We start from the raw sequence: 17,780 nt of genomic DNA on the forward strand, positions 1-17,780 counted from the left end.
CCATAGAAATTATAACCTGGACTGGATGATGTACATAGGTGTGACCCAGATGCGCTGGAGCCAACTTTTGTCCAGCGAGGACCTCCATCAATCCAAAGATGTGGTGTGTGTGTGTGTGTGTGTGTGTGTGTGTGTGTGTAGCTGGCCACTCAGGTGACTGTTTCTCTTATCAACTGAGGAGACAGGCTCCAAAGGCATGAAATACAGACAATGGAGTAGTTCTGGGGATTCCAGCAAAGGGCGAATGTCTTAGTTAGGTTTTTATTTCTGTGAAGAGACACCATGACCACAGCAACTCTTATAAAGGAAAATTGAGGTTAGCTTACAGTTCAGAGGTTCAGTCCATTATCTTCATGGCTGGTGGCATGCAGACAGCAGACAGGGTGCTGGAGGAGTTGAGAGTTCTACATCTTGATCCACAGGTAGGAAAAGGAGACTGTGTATCACACTGGGCACAGCTTGAGCATAGGAGACCTCAAAGCCCGCCTCCATAGTGACACACTTCCTCCAGCATGGCCACACCTCCTATAGTGCCCTATGGGCCAAGCATTCAAACACGTGCGTCTATGGAGGCCATGGCTATTCAAACCAGCACAGGGAGCCAAAGAGAGAGAGTGAGTTTCATTGGTCAGGGCCACTAGCCCCTCTCGCCCTGTGCTTCGGGCCTTGGGCATGTGACTCAGTTCCCAATGTGGTTGATGAAAATGCTGAAGAAGTTGCAGCAGGACATCACCGCAGGTCACTCCCTTTTATTCAAGAAGGTATGATAGTCTCCTCCGGTGGGCAGGACCCAGAAACAGCTCGCTGACGGGGGGACTTGTTGGGAAGGAAGTAGGATTAGTCTGCCTGTGGGGTCTGAATTACACAGGACACGTCTGTCTGCCAGAGAATTCTCCTGCACGTGTTTTGACGGAAATCACTGCCATCTTTAAGGCACATTATGTAGGTCACAGTCTCAGATTTACACATGTCTGGCAACAGAATGAAGAAGCATACTCAAATCCTTTGTGCTTGGCTTCCTGCTCTCAACAGCCTCAATATGGCTGGGCAGACGGCTCAGTCAGCAAAGCGCTGGCCTTGTCGCTTGCCTTGCAAGCACAAGGACTCATATCAAAATGCCAAGTGTAGTCAGGTGTGGAGGCTCATGCCTCAGAGGCAGGTGGATCTCTGTTGAGTTCGAGGCCAGTCTGGTCTACATAGAGAGTTCCAGCTCAGCTAGGACTATATAGACCCTGTCTTAAAAATAAGATCAAAAGCTTCCATTTGAGATCATTAAATTCTTCTATTAATAAGACTAAGAATTCCGAAAGGGGACCCTGATTTCCCTTTTCTCACCTGATGACCAAATTCCAGTAACCGAAGCACAGTATATCACTGTGGAGCTCAGGGTGGAGGAGGTCTGGTTTGTCCATTAGCATCTCATAGCAGCCAGGACAGAGACAAAAAAGGATGGCGTCCCAAGAGACCTTTCAATGGCACTCCCAACTCTTGTTGGGGCGTTTACTCTTTTAGGGGGCCACCACCCAGCTCCCGAATAAATCACATACAGAGGCTTATTCTTAATTATGATGCCTGGCCCTAGCTTGCCTTGTTTCTTGCCAGCTTTTCTTAACTTATCCTGTCTACCTTGCCTCAGCTTTTCCCTTTCTCTTCAGTAAATCTCACTCCGTGCCTTGCTGTGTAGCTGGGTGGCTGGCCCCTGGAGTCCTCCTCCTTCTCTGGCTACCTCTTTCCTCTCCTGCTTCTCAGGTTTTTTCCCTGCCAGCCCCATCTATCCTTTCTCCTGCCTTGCTGTTAGTCGGTCAGCTCTTCATTAGACCATCAGGTGTTTCAGACAGGCACAGTAACACAGCTTCACAGAGTTAAACAAATACAACACAAACAAACATAAATAATATTCCCCAACACCCAACAATGCCTGGCCTCTTAGGGTTCAAGCATTCCGAGGGACTTTCTAAATTACAACCACCTCTCAGGACCGCTCTGCAAAAGCCTTAAGACATTTTTGCACTATATCTTCACAAATGCAAGAGTTTCTTGTGCTTGGAGCCGGGTGTGTGAAGGGCATGTTGAAGGAAGTTGCCATACCAACTTGAATGTGGAGGCAGTACTGGCAACTTCCTCAAGGATGGATGGCTTTGCCCTGGGGCCCAGGACAGACCCTGGGGATGCCATTTCACCCTAACCACTCCATGAAGTCCCCATTCTCACAGAATTCAGGCTTGGGCCTTGCAGACTTGACTCGCAGCTGGAGATAAAGTGAACTCCCGTGGTACGCAGCAGGTAACCCATTCACTCAGCCTGCTAGAGTTTCTGCAGCGCCTCCCTACCCCCAACATACAAGCGTACAAGAAAACCTCCCCTGCCTGTCACAGCTGGGGTCCCAGTTTCAAACATAAAAGCTCATTGTCCTAAACTCACCCGGCTTGTCTGACCACTTTGGAAATTTCATTATGCACCATTGAACTTGGAACTGGTCACTCCACACCATCCCGGGCAGGGAGACACACTTTTTATTATTTGTGCATTGGAGCGTGACACAGTAAACCTCTGCAAAAAGGCCACTCCAGTTTAATTTTCAATGAATAAAAAGGGAAGCATCACTTAAAATGGTCCTCACAAGCTCCACACTTGGGCAAAGAGGACCATAACTACAGTACACACCAGAGGAGCAGTTAACCCAAGAATAAAAACCTGCAGCTAGCAGTCTGTGTGTGCTTAGGGTTGGTGTGTGGCACAAGTTCCATTCCTGAGTGATGAATGTAAAGTGCCTTTTAAATATAACCTCCTCATGGTGCCAGATCCTGCACTCATTTCTCAAGGCTGTCCTTGGAACAGCACAGGTTAATATTGACTTTAGGTGTACAATTAATAAAGGTTTGTGTACGTAGCTATCTTGATTTTACTCCACAGCTGAAGATTCCTTGTAAACTTTACTTTTCAGAGAGGAACGATCTAAAGAGAGGTAAGAACTCACACCCCAAATGCCAGAAAACCACCTCAACCAGTCCAAGATCTTTGTCTGCCAGCTGGTCATTTATGTTATTATTTCATAAAGTATTTCTTAGGGGAAGGAGCACATAAAACCAAAGTGGAATGCCACTCTCTTTCTTTTTTGAGACAGTGGCTCACTATGTAACCTTGGCTGGCCTGCTGCTCACAGTATAGATCAGGCTGGCCTCGAACTCACAGAGGTCCCTCCCAAGCAGTCGAATTAAAGGCATGTACCCATGCCCAGCTTGAAGGTTGTCTTTCTCCTGAAAATGGCCAAGAAAAATCATCTCTCATAGAAAATACATTTCAAGGCAAGTGAATATACCTAGCAAACAGAAAGGAAAAAGGCTTCTATGTAAGAATAAGCGGCACTGGTTACTGGCGTGCGCGGGGGGGGGGGGGGGGGGGGGGGGGGGTGGGGGAACCAGGCCTGGGGAGATGCACGTGTGGAGAGCAGAGAGAGAAAGATGGTAGGGGGAAGAGAGAACAGAACAGGGAGAGAGAGTGGGGTCTGTGTCCGGCTCTTTAAGGCGCAGGTGGACTTACAGGGCTACATCATGCATGCACAGATTGAATGACCACAGCCTTGAGCATGTAATCACCAGTACACACTGATGGCATAAGATGCAAGACCCCTTGCCTAGCTCCTGAACTGGCATGTACGGTCATGCAGCTGGAGCACGGCAGAATCCCAACATTCTATGTAGAACTCTAATTGAGCTTAAGAAATTTTTTTGGCAGGGAGGGGGATCTCATGAAGTCCAGGCTGGCCTTGGATTGGCTATGTAGCCAAGGATGACCTTGAACTCTTGCCTGCATTTCCCAAGTGCTGGGATGACAGGGATTGACTAACCACTTTAGACTCACAAACTTTTAACTCTCTCTCCCAGGCGACTGGAAATACGAGAGACAAAGAAACTAGCTATACAAACAGATCTGGAGAAGTGGCCAAATCTACAATGCTGGGTGTTCTACAAGTGACTTCATTTCTTCAACTGGGTTGATGCGGTGAGGGTCGAGGGAGTCTTGGACCAGTGGATAATCAAGTTAACAATAAGGAATACAGAGGACTAACTTAAGTGGAGTGTCAGGCATAGCTAAGGCTGATTGAATTAAATATGATCTTGGTTCACAAAAGCCAGCTGTGAAAACAGTGCTTGGTCAATCAGAAAAAACTGCACATGTATTATGTATTAGACAATTTCAAGAAATTACTGATTTGTTAAATATAATACACTAGGAGGTGGATGGTAAATGGCTACGTACTAATGTCTGAAGTCGAATACACATGCAGTATCTTAGAATTAAAAGAAAATGATGGCAATCTGAAGGGGAGAAATATTATAAATGTAGTCTGGCCATCCAAGGGTCACAAACAGCTCTCACTTGAAAACATGGTCAGCTGTGGCTCACGCCTGTAATCCCAGCACTAACTGGGTGGAGGGGGGTCTGGGAGCTATGTAGCAAGTTCCAGGACAGTCTAAATCTACATGGTGAGCGCTGCTCTCAAAAACACAACAAACATACCATCAGCTATCTGATTAAAAAAACAATCAGAAAACAAAAAAACCCAAACCACCTATGGAAGTGTCTCTCCCTCCCTCCCTGAACTTCAATCACCCAGCATCCCTCCGCACAGTGGACTTCTTAGCGCCACACCCGCCCCCTCTGGTTAAGGATGGCACGCAGATTTGGTCCTTTCACAGTCTTTAAATTCTCACCAAAGATCAGATCATTTTCAAAATACAAGCTCATTTATTTCTTCAATTGTACAAATCACGACTCAAATCCAGAAGGCAGTCTTGCCCTTCAGCTGCAGGATTGGGAGGTGGGGGACAGCTGCCAGAGCTCTGCGTTTTAAGTGAGTTTCATCTTTCCTGCCCAGCTGCCTTATCAGGGAACACGAATCTCCAAATCTCTGGGGGAGGAAACACTGGCTTTACTCAACAGAGGACCAGCCTACCTTGGAAGTCCTTGCATGCCTTGGTGCTGCCAAGGGCGGATGCCGGAATTCCTTTTCATCACCTGGAATGTTCTCCTTGTTCTGTTTATTTTAACAAGTCTTTCTGTGTGCTCCAAACCTCAGCTTGCCCACTATCATCTGCCCGTGGATGATGAAGATGTATTATTCTCGTATAAGAAAAACATGGAATAACTTTCTTATGAACATGAGGACTCAAACAACTCCCCTGTCACTCCACGAAGAAGCCCTACCTCCCACCTGGCTCCTCACCCTCCCCTGGGCTTCCTTCCTGCCTTTTGTTTTGTATTATGGAACATTTCAAACACATCCAAAGGGAGTCCAAAGAGTTTAACGGGCCCTCCCTCCCATTTTTTAACACTCCATAGCATCTTCCAAGTTTTATCATCTCCTCCAAACTAAGGGTTTTTGTTTGTTTTTCCAACAAGGCCTCCCGTGTAGTCCCAGCTGTCTGGAGTGCCCTACGTAGAACAGGCTGACCTCAAACTTGGGGTGATCCTCCCGCTTCTGCCTCTCGGGTGTTGACAATAGAGGGACCCCATCTAATTTCTGGTTTTGCTTTTGGAAGCAACACCAGCTCCCCCACCAGCTTGCCCCTCTTTAGAAAAGTCGTGAGGCCGTCTGTCAGCTGTCATTTGTCATGCGTGCTGAAACATTTTGGGTGAGGGTGTACTCTAAACGTAAGACCCAGGCCTCATGGCCACTTTGAGTTTTGCATTCTTCCAAAGAGTAGACAAGAAACTTAAGAATTGCTCAAGGTATTGTTTGCATGGCCCAAAGATCCCGAAACGCAGGCACACTTGTTAGTTGTTGAGTTATTCATTTAGTGAACTTTATGGAGCTCTTTAAATGTCTTGAGGGTGGAAATTTGCTAAAAAGTGAGATGTCTAAAAAAGCACCAAAGAATGGGAGACTCACTCTGGAAATTTCCAAAAAGAGTGACTGATGTTTAAGTAGACCGCTCCTCCAGAAGATGGCGACAATGGGGTGGAATTTTGCTTTCTTATGGTCCTCCCGCCCTGGGTTGTGGTTTTCAGTCAGCAGTCAGGCATAATGCTGGAGAGGCTCAGGCCCCACGGTGGGAGCCGCCCACAGGCCAAGGAGAAACTGAGAGGACAAGATGAAGCTCCATTTGTATTTGGTATCACGGATTTGCTTGACAGTCTCCAGCCGTTAATGGGACACATAACTGTTTCTTGAAAGTGATAAGTCATTATGAGTTATTCATTAAATAATATAACCCATCACTACATCGTTTATAAATTCAGAATTGGGCTGTAGGGTGTTTTTTCTGGTTCTGAGGTCAAGAGAGGGAGCTACAGAAAGGTATTTGCTGGGACCAGGTGCTGGCTATGTATGTCAACTTGGGAGAAAGAAACCTCAAGTGAAAAAATGCCTCATAAGATGGGGTGTAGGCAAGCCTGTAGGGCATTTTCTTAATTAGTGATTGATGGGGGATGGTCCAGCCCATTGTGGGTGAGGCCACCCTGGGCTGGTGGTTCTAGGTTCTGTAAGAAAGCAGGCTGAGCAAGCCATGGGGAACAAGCCAGTAAGCAGCACCCCTCCATGGCCTCTGCATCAGCTCCTGCCTCCAGGTAACCAACCAATTTGAGTTCCTGCCTTGGCGTCCCTCAGTGGACTGGGTTTTAGGCTATGTGAGTCAAATAAACCCTTTCCTCCCCAAGTGGCTTCTGGCCACGGTGTTTGATCCCAGCAACAGTTACTAAGACAGACTGCACTGACCTGCCCCTTTGAAGGGCAGAGTTCTTCCAGGGGCTTTTCCCCCTTTGAACACACCGCCTCCTCCACTGCAGGGCTGAAAGTGGAAACTACAGCTCAGAACTTTGAAAGTTATTGTTCTGCAGAGTACTGACAGGAAGGAACGCTATGCTTGGTGATGATAACATGGGCTGAGAAAAAGTGACTCCATTAAAACAAAACAAAAACCCTCTTCCCTTCAAATAACACAGAGACGTTTTTCAAACCAGCCATGCTCCTTAAAGTGATCTAACTCCAAGAATTCGGGGACAAGGAACCCACGATGGTACAGGTGGTCAGAGCTGGGGGATCAGAGTTACAGGTTGCTCCTTTAGGATCACAGATGGTAACATCTGGATCATGTACTGGTGCTTACAGCAGTGTCCGGGAGTCATGCTTGTATACAAATCTCCCAAATGATACTGTCAGGGTTAAAAACTACCACACATGGTGTGCACAGGTAAACGGCAATACTGGAAGAGAACGTAACACAGGCCAACATAGGAGGCGTTCTCACTCAGGAGAAGCGGATGTCCCCGTGATGTGATCAAGAAAGGGAGGGGAGGGGAGGGGAGGGGGGCAGGAAGTTAGTCAAACAGCAGCTCTTACACCATTATGACAGATTGATTTTTGAACCCAAGGTAAGTCACAGTTATGTTTTTCTATAAAACAAACAAAACATTGAAAATCGGGGCAGCTGTGGCAAACACCTTTAATCCCAGCAGAGGGAGGCAGAGGGGGACAGATCTCTGAGTTCAAGGACATCCTTGGTCTACCAAGGGACAAAGGAAGTTCCACAGAGGAGCTACACAGAGAAACCCTGTCTTGAAAAACAAAGAACAAAAACAAAACAAACAAAAAATCTGTTTAAAAATAGGCAAGTAGAACACAGTCACAGAATTTATGATATGGGAGAATTCTTGGCTAGAAAAGATACTTTATCACCAGCTGCATAGAAAATTATTTGGTAAAGCAGACACAGTTAAGTAAATCTCACTAACATCAATGCTAAAGTTAAGTATCTATCAGTGACTCGTGTTACAAGCACATGTTATGCTTGAAAAAGCAGTGTCGACGCAGGGGACTTTATTGTTTGTGCAATGCGTCCAAGCACCGTACAGACCAGACCATGGGGACCTTGAAGACCTTCATCCGCAAGTCTTCAACATTCCAGTAACAGAGGTCAAGGGACCAACCTGGCAGATCACAACAAAGAATCGAAACAAAACACTAGGATACAAAACAGAGACGGATGAAGTGTATTTTATGAACCGTGTTTAGTTTATATTAAGTATGTATGTTTATACACATGTATATACTCATTTACAGTCTGCATTATGTACAGTGAATGACAAATCCACAGTACTGTCCTCCTCGGCCTCCCAGTGAGATGATAACACTAGCTAACCTTGGCTCTGGCCGAGCCCAGCTGTCCTCCCGTGTTAATCTAGGTCCTCACAGGAAGCCTGTCCGACAGGCCTAATCAGCTTCTCTTCCAGAAAACTCAGTACACAGGCAACAACAGTCACCTGGCCAGCAAGCCATACAGACAAGATCTGACCCCAGTCCATTGCAGAGCCAACCGATGGCCTCTATCTGAAAATCCGTGACAAACAGAACTCAGGTCTCCCACACAGCCTTCCCCTGTCCGAGCAAGGATTAGCAGAGCAAGTCTTAGAACCCAGAACACTTCCTGACCGCTTTCCGGTAACCTCTTGACGTGTTCTTGGTAAAGGCTGTCATACCCAGCTGAAACCAAACCAGCTAAAAGAAATCAGTGATATCTACAAGCAGATGAGAAAGAGAACATATTTATTTACATCACTATTACCTTTTTACAATGTGCCCATGGTCTATATAATAAAATTTTCCAAGAAATTTAAGTAGTTTTAAATTAAGATATTTTACAAAGGAAATGTTCACCATATGATTTTTTTTCATTTACATTAATCTAAAACATTCTAAATAGCACTTCTGAAATTATGTAAAGTGACTGAGAACTCTTAATGTGACCTTGAGTCATTCTCAAAAACTCAGGTTAGGAATTAGGTTTATGATCAGGTCCTTTCAGGAATATACACCTGTTTTATAAATTATGTACATGTGGGTAGAATTCGAAACTTCCTGACGGTAAGTAAAAAGTTGACACCTTTCAACAACCACAGAGTGAGCGAGGTCCAGGATAGCCAGGGCTACATAGAGAAACCCTGTCTCAAAATAAAACCAAACCCAAAACCCCTGGAGGTCTGTACATCAGTCAGACCTGCGATGCTTGCTGAGTGGAGGTGCTAAGCAACAGGGAATTTATGGGATGGGTCATCTCCAGGCAGAACCAGGTATGATGCATCTCCTCTGTCCAATCCCAGTTGGTTATCTGTTTCCACTGATGTTGTACATCCAAGTCACCTCCCTTGGACACATCGTGCTCACCATAAAATGACTTCTGACGGGAACAATGACCTGACGTCCTCTCACGTCACAGTGACAGATTTGAAATTTTTATTAGTGAAACTATACGAGAAGATGATTTTCTTAATATTTTAAGCATGAGTTTCTCTGAATAGCTGGTATTATAGCCATTAAAAAATAGGCAAGATTAACTTTCACCATGATCAAAGCTACAAGTCACAATGGGTCTCCTAGGCACTCTCTCGACTCCTCTGCAAGAACGCAAGGGCTGGTCCCGGACATCATGCGGCAGCAATAGAGTTATCATCCAAGAGTCGACCCTGCGGCTTTACGACAGGAAAAACGAACCGGAATTACAAAGTAATAACACGAAGGCTCTGTTATGGAAGCATTTTGAAATTTCTATGACTATTTTACCAAACTGAAATACCACTGCCAGTGTACTTCCACCTGCAGATCTACCTCAGCGGGCACGTCTCTCCTAACCCTAGACTCTTCTTGCAGCTCCCACAGATCCCCACAGCGGGAGTATAAGGTGGGAGCTACTTACCACGCCTGCCCACCATGCAGGCTCAGGCCCTCCTACATCCCAAGACCTGAACTGACCAGAAGCTCCTTTGGGGGATTCAAGATCTTCTCATCTCCTATTTGAAAACATGTGACTTACAATGAACTCCAAAGTATACATGCATGGATGCATACATCTACCTTCTTACCTACCTACCTACCTATCCTCTTTCTGTCTGTCTATCTATCATCTATCTATCTATCTATCTATCTATCTATCTATCTATCATCTGTCTGTCTGTCTATCTATCTAACTATCTATCTATCTACTATCTCAAGGATAAAAGCCAACACTTTCTCTCTCTAAGTCTGCTGACAATAAACCATCACACCACAAACTCAGTGCTAAGAACAAATAAAGACATCACAGAGCAGAGGAGCTGGAAGAGTTGGTACAGTACTTGCTCTGTAAGCATAAGGATCTGCGGTTGAGCCCCGGCAGCCATGGGAAACAGCAGGGCGTGGCGGCACGTGCATGTGACCCTAGCAACAGGCAGAAGGCAAAGATGGGCAGATCCAGGGCTCACTGGACAGCCAACATAGCTTACTGACAAGTTCTAGGCCAGCAAAGAGCCTGTCTCAGAAAGCAAGAGGAACAGTCCCTGACAAACAACAGTAAGATTGACTTTGGCCCCCCACAGGCACACATGCATGTGAGTACACACGCACAGAAATTCATGGTATTACAGCTGTTTTGTTTGCTTTGTTTCATGGTGTTGAGGATGAATAGACGACACAACCATGGCTATAAAGGAATTTTTGCAAGTAATCACAGATACTCAATAGCCAATTTCTGTAGGGAAAGCATAAGAGACCATGATCAGAAAATGAAACAGAATAATGCCACCACTTCTTAACTAAAAGCTATTTGCTAAAACCTGAGGCAGCAGAAGTCTCCAAAGTCGTAACTATACATATATGTGGACGAGTATATACATATACACAGTTATATGTGTGTGGATGAGTGTACAGATAATAAATAATTATGTGTGTGTGGACAAGTGTACAGGTATACACAGTTGTATGTGTGTGGATGAGTGTACAGGTATACACAGTTGTATGTGTGTGGACGAGTGTACAGGTATACACAGTTGTATGTGTGTGGACAAGTGTACAGGTATACACAGTTGTATGTGTGTGGACAAGTGTACAGGTATACACAGTTGTATGTGTGTGGATGAGTGTACAGGTATACACAGTTGTATGTGTGTGGATAAGTGTACAGGTATATACAGTTGTATGTGTGTGGATGAGTGTACAGGTATACACAGTTGTATGTGTGTGGATGAGTGTACAGGTATACACAGTTGTATGTGTGTGGATGAGTGTACAGGTATACACAGTTGTATGTGTGTGGACAAGTGTACAGGTATACACAGTTGTATGTGTGTGGATGAGTGTACAGGTATACACAGTTGTATGTGTGGGTGAGTGTACAGGTATACATAGCTGTATGTGTGTGGACAAGTTTACAGGTATACATTTGTACGGTATGTGTGTGGACGAGTGTACACATACATATTTGCCTAGTATATATGGGTGTGAGAACACAGTCCAAGAATGGAGTCATGTGAAGAGATTTCTAATTGCTTGTAAGGAAACTCCAAGAAAATAAGACAAGAGTCTTGTGACCTCAGTTTCTTCAAAACCACAGAACTGCTCTTGGGCTGTGTTTCTGTGCTCCTCCTGGGTGTAGCAGACAGGAGTGAGTTTCCTTCAGATTATTCAGTACAACTGACTGCTATTATTTGCTGGTGTGCCTCTATAGAAAAACATGTTTCTACCACATGTGGCTTGGCTTGTGGCTGGACACTTTACTCAGGTGACTCTTCTTACCCCTCAGTGTATAAAGTGTCTCATGCTCTGCATGATGTTGGCTATTGCATGAGACTTTAGTCAGCCTCAGTTTCAGGCTCCATTCTCCCAGGTTCCACTGCCTTTAGCGTGGTGAACATATGGGTCTTTACCATCTACAATTGGAACCAAACGTTGAGGAATCGTTCCTATTCCTTACTTTGATTCTTTATTTAGTTGTTTAGTGTTGATGGAGATGGCTCTTTCAGTAACTGAACAGTGGCTCCACTTAAGGCCTAGCCAAACACAGCTTTACACATGCAGCCACAGGAATGTATTCACATTATGCAATAAGCTGAATCTAATTATTCAAAGAAAAATACTGACCAACTCTGCTAGAACAGCCCTGTTCGATAGGTGACTAATCATACTTAGCTTTGGAGTACCTGAGGTGTGGTTAATGCAGACACTAAGACTTCTAAGTTTAACTTAATTTCACTTAAATCTCAGTAGTGGCAAGCAGTCACCTAACTAGACTGACCAGCCTAGAATTACATAGAGGTGCAGTGGGATATAAAATGTTAGTCAGTGATAATTTAGTATGTAGGAAAGGGTAGCCTTCAACTCAAACTGACAGAAGTTAGTAGGCTGTGGTGGCATGCTTATAATCCTATCTCTTGTGTAAACGGAGGCAGAAGGGTGGATCATTTGAGGCCAGGCTGGCTGCATACAAAGACCTTGTTTCCAATGGGATGCAATGTATTTTATAGATGTACACTCTGTAAAACAGCAAACCCATAGTTTCTCCAGTGGATGACGGAGCTGGCCAAGGAGTCCATGCTCACTCCACTGCAGTGAAGGTGACAAAGTGGCCATGGTTGCTGGAGAGACCTGCTAGCTCCCATGAAAGCAGTCAAAAGACTGAGACAGCCTTAATCAGAACTGGGCTTGCGTGTACAAAGGTACAGAAGAGATTAACTGATGAGCCCAGATCTCTTTCCTCAATATAGTTACTGCTAGGGTCCGAAACAAGTTAGCCCTAGGAGGCTGGAATATGACCAAGTCTGTGTTCATACACGATGAAATTAGTACTGCTGTGTTTAGGTATAGCACATTCCAACAGTCAAACAGCTGGAGACCACTCACTCTCCCACTCCATCAACAGCTGGACACCACTCACTCTCCCACTCTTTCCTGCCAAGTCCTGAGACACTGTTCCCCTGCAGGTGACATCAGACACAGGAACAGCAAGATGGGTGCCTTTAAAATGTGACCAGGTAAGAATGTTTAAAATTGAAGCTGGGCATGGTGGCACATGCCTTTAATCCTAGCACTCTGGAGACAGAGGCAGGTGGATCTCTGAGTTCCAGGCCAGCCTGGTCTACATAGTGAATTTCACAACAGCCAGCACTAAACAGAGAAACTCAGTCTCAAGAAAGAAAGAGAGAGAGAGAGAGAGAGAGAGAGAGAGAGAGAGAGAGAGAGAGAGAGAGAAAGAAAGAAAGAAAGAAAGAAAGAAAGAAAGAAAGAAAGAAAGAAAGAAAAGCTACTTTACTACAAAGGGAAAGTATGTTCAAGGACACTGTAAGGATGAGTCACTAATTATCTAAGGGAGTGGCAGTCTTTGATATTAGATTCTATAAAATAGTACCATAGAAATGAATAGAATTGCAAATTCATATAATAAAAGCAAAAGCTATCAGTGCTAGCCCCAACTATTACTCAGTGAACTTCTAAGACAGTGCAGTTAAAAGACAGGAAACGGCCAAGGCTCACCTTCACAAAGATGCTGGTCGGGATAAAACGTCTGAGCAGCTGGTTGGTGAAGCTGGGAAATCTAAGCAAGTTGATGTTGAGCGATGGTAGCTGCTGATACCCCGCCATCAGAGGATAGAAATTATACAGCATTTCCTGTTTGGTGCCAGGCAGAATCCGTAATCGAATCTAGTCATAAAACGCCAGAGAAAACCAGTCACACAATTTGCTATATGAATACACATGTACTTACATGGCTACCCTCAATTATTTACGACACATCCTTCTTGTGAAACATGCATGCTCTCTTCTAGTCCATCTTCTGAACAGACAGCTGAACAAGTTTAACAGGACGACAGGCAGACTGTAAATGGACTACATGACACAGGGGTCACTGCTCAGTCTCTACCAAGGTCTGAAGATCAGCATATGCCTTCTTAAGAATGCCACTCAGGCCGGGTGGTGGTGGCGGCAGTGGCGCACACCTTTAATCCCAGCACTGGGGAGGCAGAGCCAGGAGGATCTCTGTGAGTTCAAGGCCAGCCTGGACTACCAAGTGAGTTCCAGGAAAAAGGCGCAAAGCTACACAGAGAAACCCTGTCTCGAAAAACCAAAAAAAAAAAAAAAAAGAATGCCACTCAGACCGTTTTGTGTCTTAGACCTGAAATATCTTAATCCTCAAAAAATATTATAGGATAATTTTCTTTCAAAAGTATCTCTCTATAGGTATTTCAACAAAATGAAAACTATTTGTTTTGGTTATTTTGTTTTGGGGATTTTATACTATATGTTAAGGTAAACAGTTTGGGAGGGGGGGGTTAGAAATCTTTACTAATACTTGAGAGGCCAGCAAGATGGCTCAGCATGTCAAGGCATTTGCTGCCAAGCCTGATGGCCTGAATTCAGTCTCCAGGTCCCACACAATGAAAGGAGAGAATTGACTCCTCTGACCTCCATAGGCTCACCCTGATGCACACATACACGATGTGCCTATACACACAATAACTACAGATGTATAACAAAAAAACTGAATTTTAGAAAAATAGAAACTTGTAGAGTTTGGTATTTTATCCTTTCTATTTGTAAACCAATCCCTGGAAACAGCTTACTCAGTTATAAATGAGAAACAAGTGTGCATGGGCATACCATGAGCCAGGGACAACACAGCACAGGCTTTTGATGCATTGAAGCTGAGATATGTAAAACTTTATGCCATAAATTTATGATGGTCCATGGCTATACTGCATATTTCTTACATAATTCTACTGTGTATTTAACAACAAACTCGGATTTCTGAATATATAGAACAAATTGGTTCATTTGCTCAGAGTAGACACTTGTTTATTAAGACATTTGTTTCTATAATTATAACTATCCCTTATTAATAAAACTTACATTGACAAATGTGGGGTGTCTGTCAACACTCTGATTCTTCTCTGGAATGTGTGTGGTTTTTTTTTTGTTTTTTTTTTTAGATTTATTTATTTATTATGTATACAGTGTTCTGCCTGCATGTATGCCTGCAGGCCAGAAGAGGGCACCATATCTCATTACAGATGGTTGTGAGCCACCATGTGGGTGCTGGAAATTGAACTCAGGACCTCCTTTAGAACAGCCAGTGCTCTTAACCGCTGAGCCATCTCTCCAGCCCTGGAATGTGTTTTTGACTGAGTGTTGTATTTACTCATTTTAAAAACTGATAAATTTGGAGTGAACAAGAAGAAAGGTTGAATAAGCAAAAAATGTTCCTGAACATAGGAGAAAAGTCAATTGTATGCCAGATAAAAACCTGTCCAACTCTTCAGAAAAGGCAGGCAGGCTTTAACCATAGTATGGCTGTGCTCCCGGGCTCAGGCCAACACATGAGGCAAATAAAGATGAGGTTCACGGTTCTCAGGAATTCTAATTGTTATTATAACACAGTCCAGTGATCAGTGAACTGTGCTTTATAAGGAGTAAGAACCCATCTGTCTCATCCTGAAGATGTGAAAAGGGCAACCCACCCCTACAGGAAGTTCAATTTAATCTTTAAAAAGGCCTAAAAATGTCCTACTATCAAAACACAAACCCCACTTGGGTTTCTTGGTCACGTTTCTGTGGTCACAGAAGCAGCACCAGCAAAGATGACCTGTACCTGTTTGAGACCCGAGAACATGAAGGCGTCACTAGGCTCCACAGAAATTTCCACGTCCTGAACCAAGTCAGTCTTATTCTGTAAGTGATACCTGACTGGTAACGACTCTCTAACGCGTCCAAATGATGGCAAGTCTACAGGGAAAGAGCATGGTTCTCTTGGTTAAACAGAAAAAGCTCATCACTGTGCGCTCATACTGGATTGACACAATGTGACACACAGGTTACGGCTTTGCTGGGATGAGATCTTTTGACTGAAGGATAGAAAGGATGCTGACAGGACAGGCTAAGAAGGAAGTAGAAAATTGACTGACACAGAGAGTCTGGCTACCACAAACTAAAGTGGGATTTACAAATAACCTCACAAATCTGCAAACACCTCCCAAAACAGCAGCCACAGTTCCTAAAGTGGAAAAAGCAAACACTGTCTTTTATGGAGACTAAGTAAGGCTTCCTTCCATTCATCCACTCACGCCGATGCACGTTTTCGGGAGCTCTGCAGACTTATTTTTAGCGACATGGAGAAACTGAATGTTTCGGGAATCTGTGACCACCCTTGCCGAGGCCAGGCTAATGCTGTCTGTGCTGCTGCAGTCCCATGCAGCTCCGCTTAGACAAGCACGCATGGCAGGAGGCGCCATGGCCAGAGACGGGCACTGCATGCTATTTTTAAAATCGATAGAGACATGGTAGGGGCTGGTAAAGAAACATTTCTCTTGAAAGAAGTATTCAATGAAGAGGAGAGAAATGAGCCAGGCACACTGTAAGCCAAGCTTGGGAGAGGTAGAACAAACAGCAGGAGTTTGAGGCCAGCCTTGGCTATACAGTGAGTCTGAGGTTAGCCTAAACTACCTATCATCCTATCTTAAAAGACCAAGGGGGAAATCTGATAGATAGTATTGAGACTAACCTGCACTGTATGTGATCCTATGTAAAAAGGGAGGGGGTGGTGATGTGTCCATTAAAGGGAACACTAACTGGGAAGCATTCCTAACCAAAATGGAACCCTGAATCCGATCAATTTACAGGGATAGGGAAATGGTTAAAAATGGTGTCATACTGTCTGTTAGAGAGTCTACCAGATGACTCAGTTCCTGCAGTAAATAATCAGGCAGAAGGAGAGGGAAAGCTGGAGGCAGGAGAGGAGGCGAAGGAGTGGGGGTGAAGAGAGAATCCTGAATGGAGAGTGACAGGGATTAATAATGACCAGGAGGAGGATATGGGAGACAGGACACAGCCTACCTAGAGACTGAGATGGATTCTCTGAGACTTACCCAATAAACCGCAATGTAAAGACCTTAAAATAAGCTGAGAAACATTCAGCCAACCAAAGTTTCAGCATTAGAATTTGGTGATGTTAAGAATATATTGCAGCCAGGCGGTGGTGGCACATGCCTGTAATCCCAGCACTCGGGAGGCAGAGCCAGGCGGATCTCTGTGAGTTCGAGGCCAGCCTGGACTACCAAGTGAGTTCCAGAAAGGCGCAAAGCTACACAGAGAAACCCTGTCTCGGAAAACAAACAAGCAAACAAAGAATATATTGCTAGGCTGGGCATGGTGGCACACCTTTCATCCCAGCACCCACAAGGCAGAGGTAGGAGGATCTCAGTGAGTTTGAGGCCAGCCTGATCTAGCAAGTTCAAGGCCATCCAGGGCTATATAATGAGATCCTGCCTCAACCACCCTCCTACACAAAGAATCCATTGATAATTTTAAGTCATAGTAATGAAACAATAAGGTTCACAAAAAGCCATGCTTGCAATCATACTAAAGCATTTATGGCTGAAATGACATGTGGGATCTGTCTGACAATAACTGGGTAGGACTGTGGAGAAACAATCATGTAACGTTTCTAGATGTTAGCCATTTTGCATAATACACTGTTAAAACACTAAACTCTGAGAAGCCCCTTATCAAGTACCATTTGAAAGCCACTACCTGCGTTCACGTGGAGAGGGATGTTCTCAACAATCACGTGGGGAAGCGTGATGACAGTGTTGATGACGGGGATGTTCTCCATGCTTGAGGCCCTACGGAAAAAGTCCAGCTTTGAACTCACACTTCAAAAACGTTAATCAACCAAATGCAGGAATCTGTTTTACCAGCTAGCTTTAAAAGAAAAACTATACATTTCCAAGCTACATCAGTAGCATTTTGTCCAGAACCCCACTTTTGTTGTGGATGTTTAATGAGCAGATGGTATAACCAGGGCTGCTGTGCATTACCACTGGGAGCTAAGGAAGGAGCTCTGTCTGTCTGTGAAATACACCACTCAGTTCTGTGTAGGGAGCAGGATTTTCTCATGGCAAAAGTACTGCAGATTTACACTGTGTTACAAAACCCTCTTCTCTCAAGGGATGCTGAAGTGGGCCATACAGTTTGTAAACAA

At 44.5% G+C, this 17,780-nt stretch overlaps 1 protein-coding gene across 4 annotated transcripts in view; it reads right to left on the reverse strand.

Annotated features, from left to right (window-relative positions):
- The window catches only part of Trappc11 (trafficking protein particle complex 11), a 62,834-nt gene that overhangs the window by 9,569 nt on the left and 35,485 nt on the right, over positions 1–17,780 (reverse strand). Inside the window, exons 27-30 of one of the 4 annotated variants that reach the window (XM_036209414.1) lie at positions 17,330–17,421; positions 15,393–15,526; positions 13,280–13,447; positions 542–816 (exon numbers count right to left, since the gene is read on the reverse strand). In XM_036209414.1, coding sequence (XP_036065307.1) covers positions 754–816; positions 13,280–13,447; positions 15,393–15,526; positions 17,330–17,421 — 457 coding nt within the window. In that variant the 3' untranslated portion in view covers positions 542–753. Of the gene's footprint in view, positions 1–541; positions 817–843; positions 972–7,495; positions 9,469–13,279; positions 13,448–15,392; positions 15,527–17,329; positions 17,422–17,780 lie in introns of those variants that run through there. The other 3 variants (XM_036209417.1, XM_036209415.1, XM_036209413.1) reach the window with 3 other exon arrangements.

The sequence above is a fragment of the Onychomys torridus genome, chromosome 17 (assembly GCF_903995425.1).
Source record: "Onychomys torridus chromosome 17, mOncTor1.1, whole genome shotgun sequence".
NCBI classification, from domain to species: domain Eukaryota; kingdom Metazoa; phylum Chordata; class Mammalia; order Rodentia; family Cricetidae; genus Onychomys; species Onychomys torridus.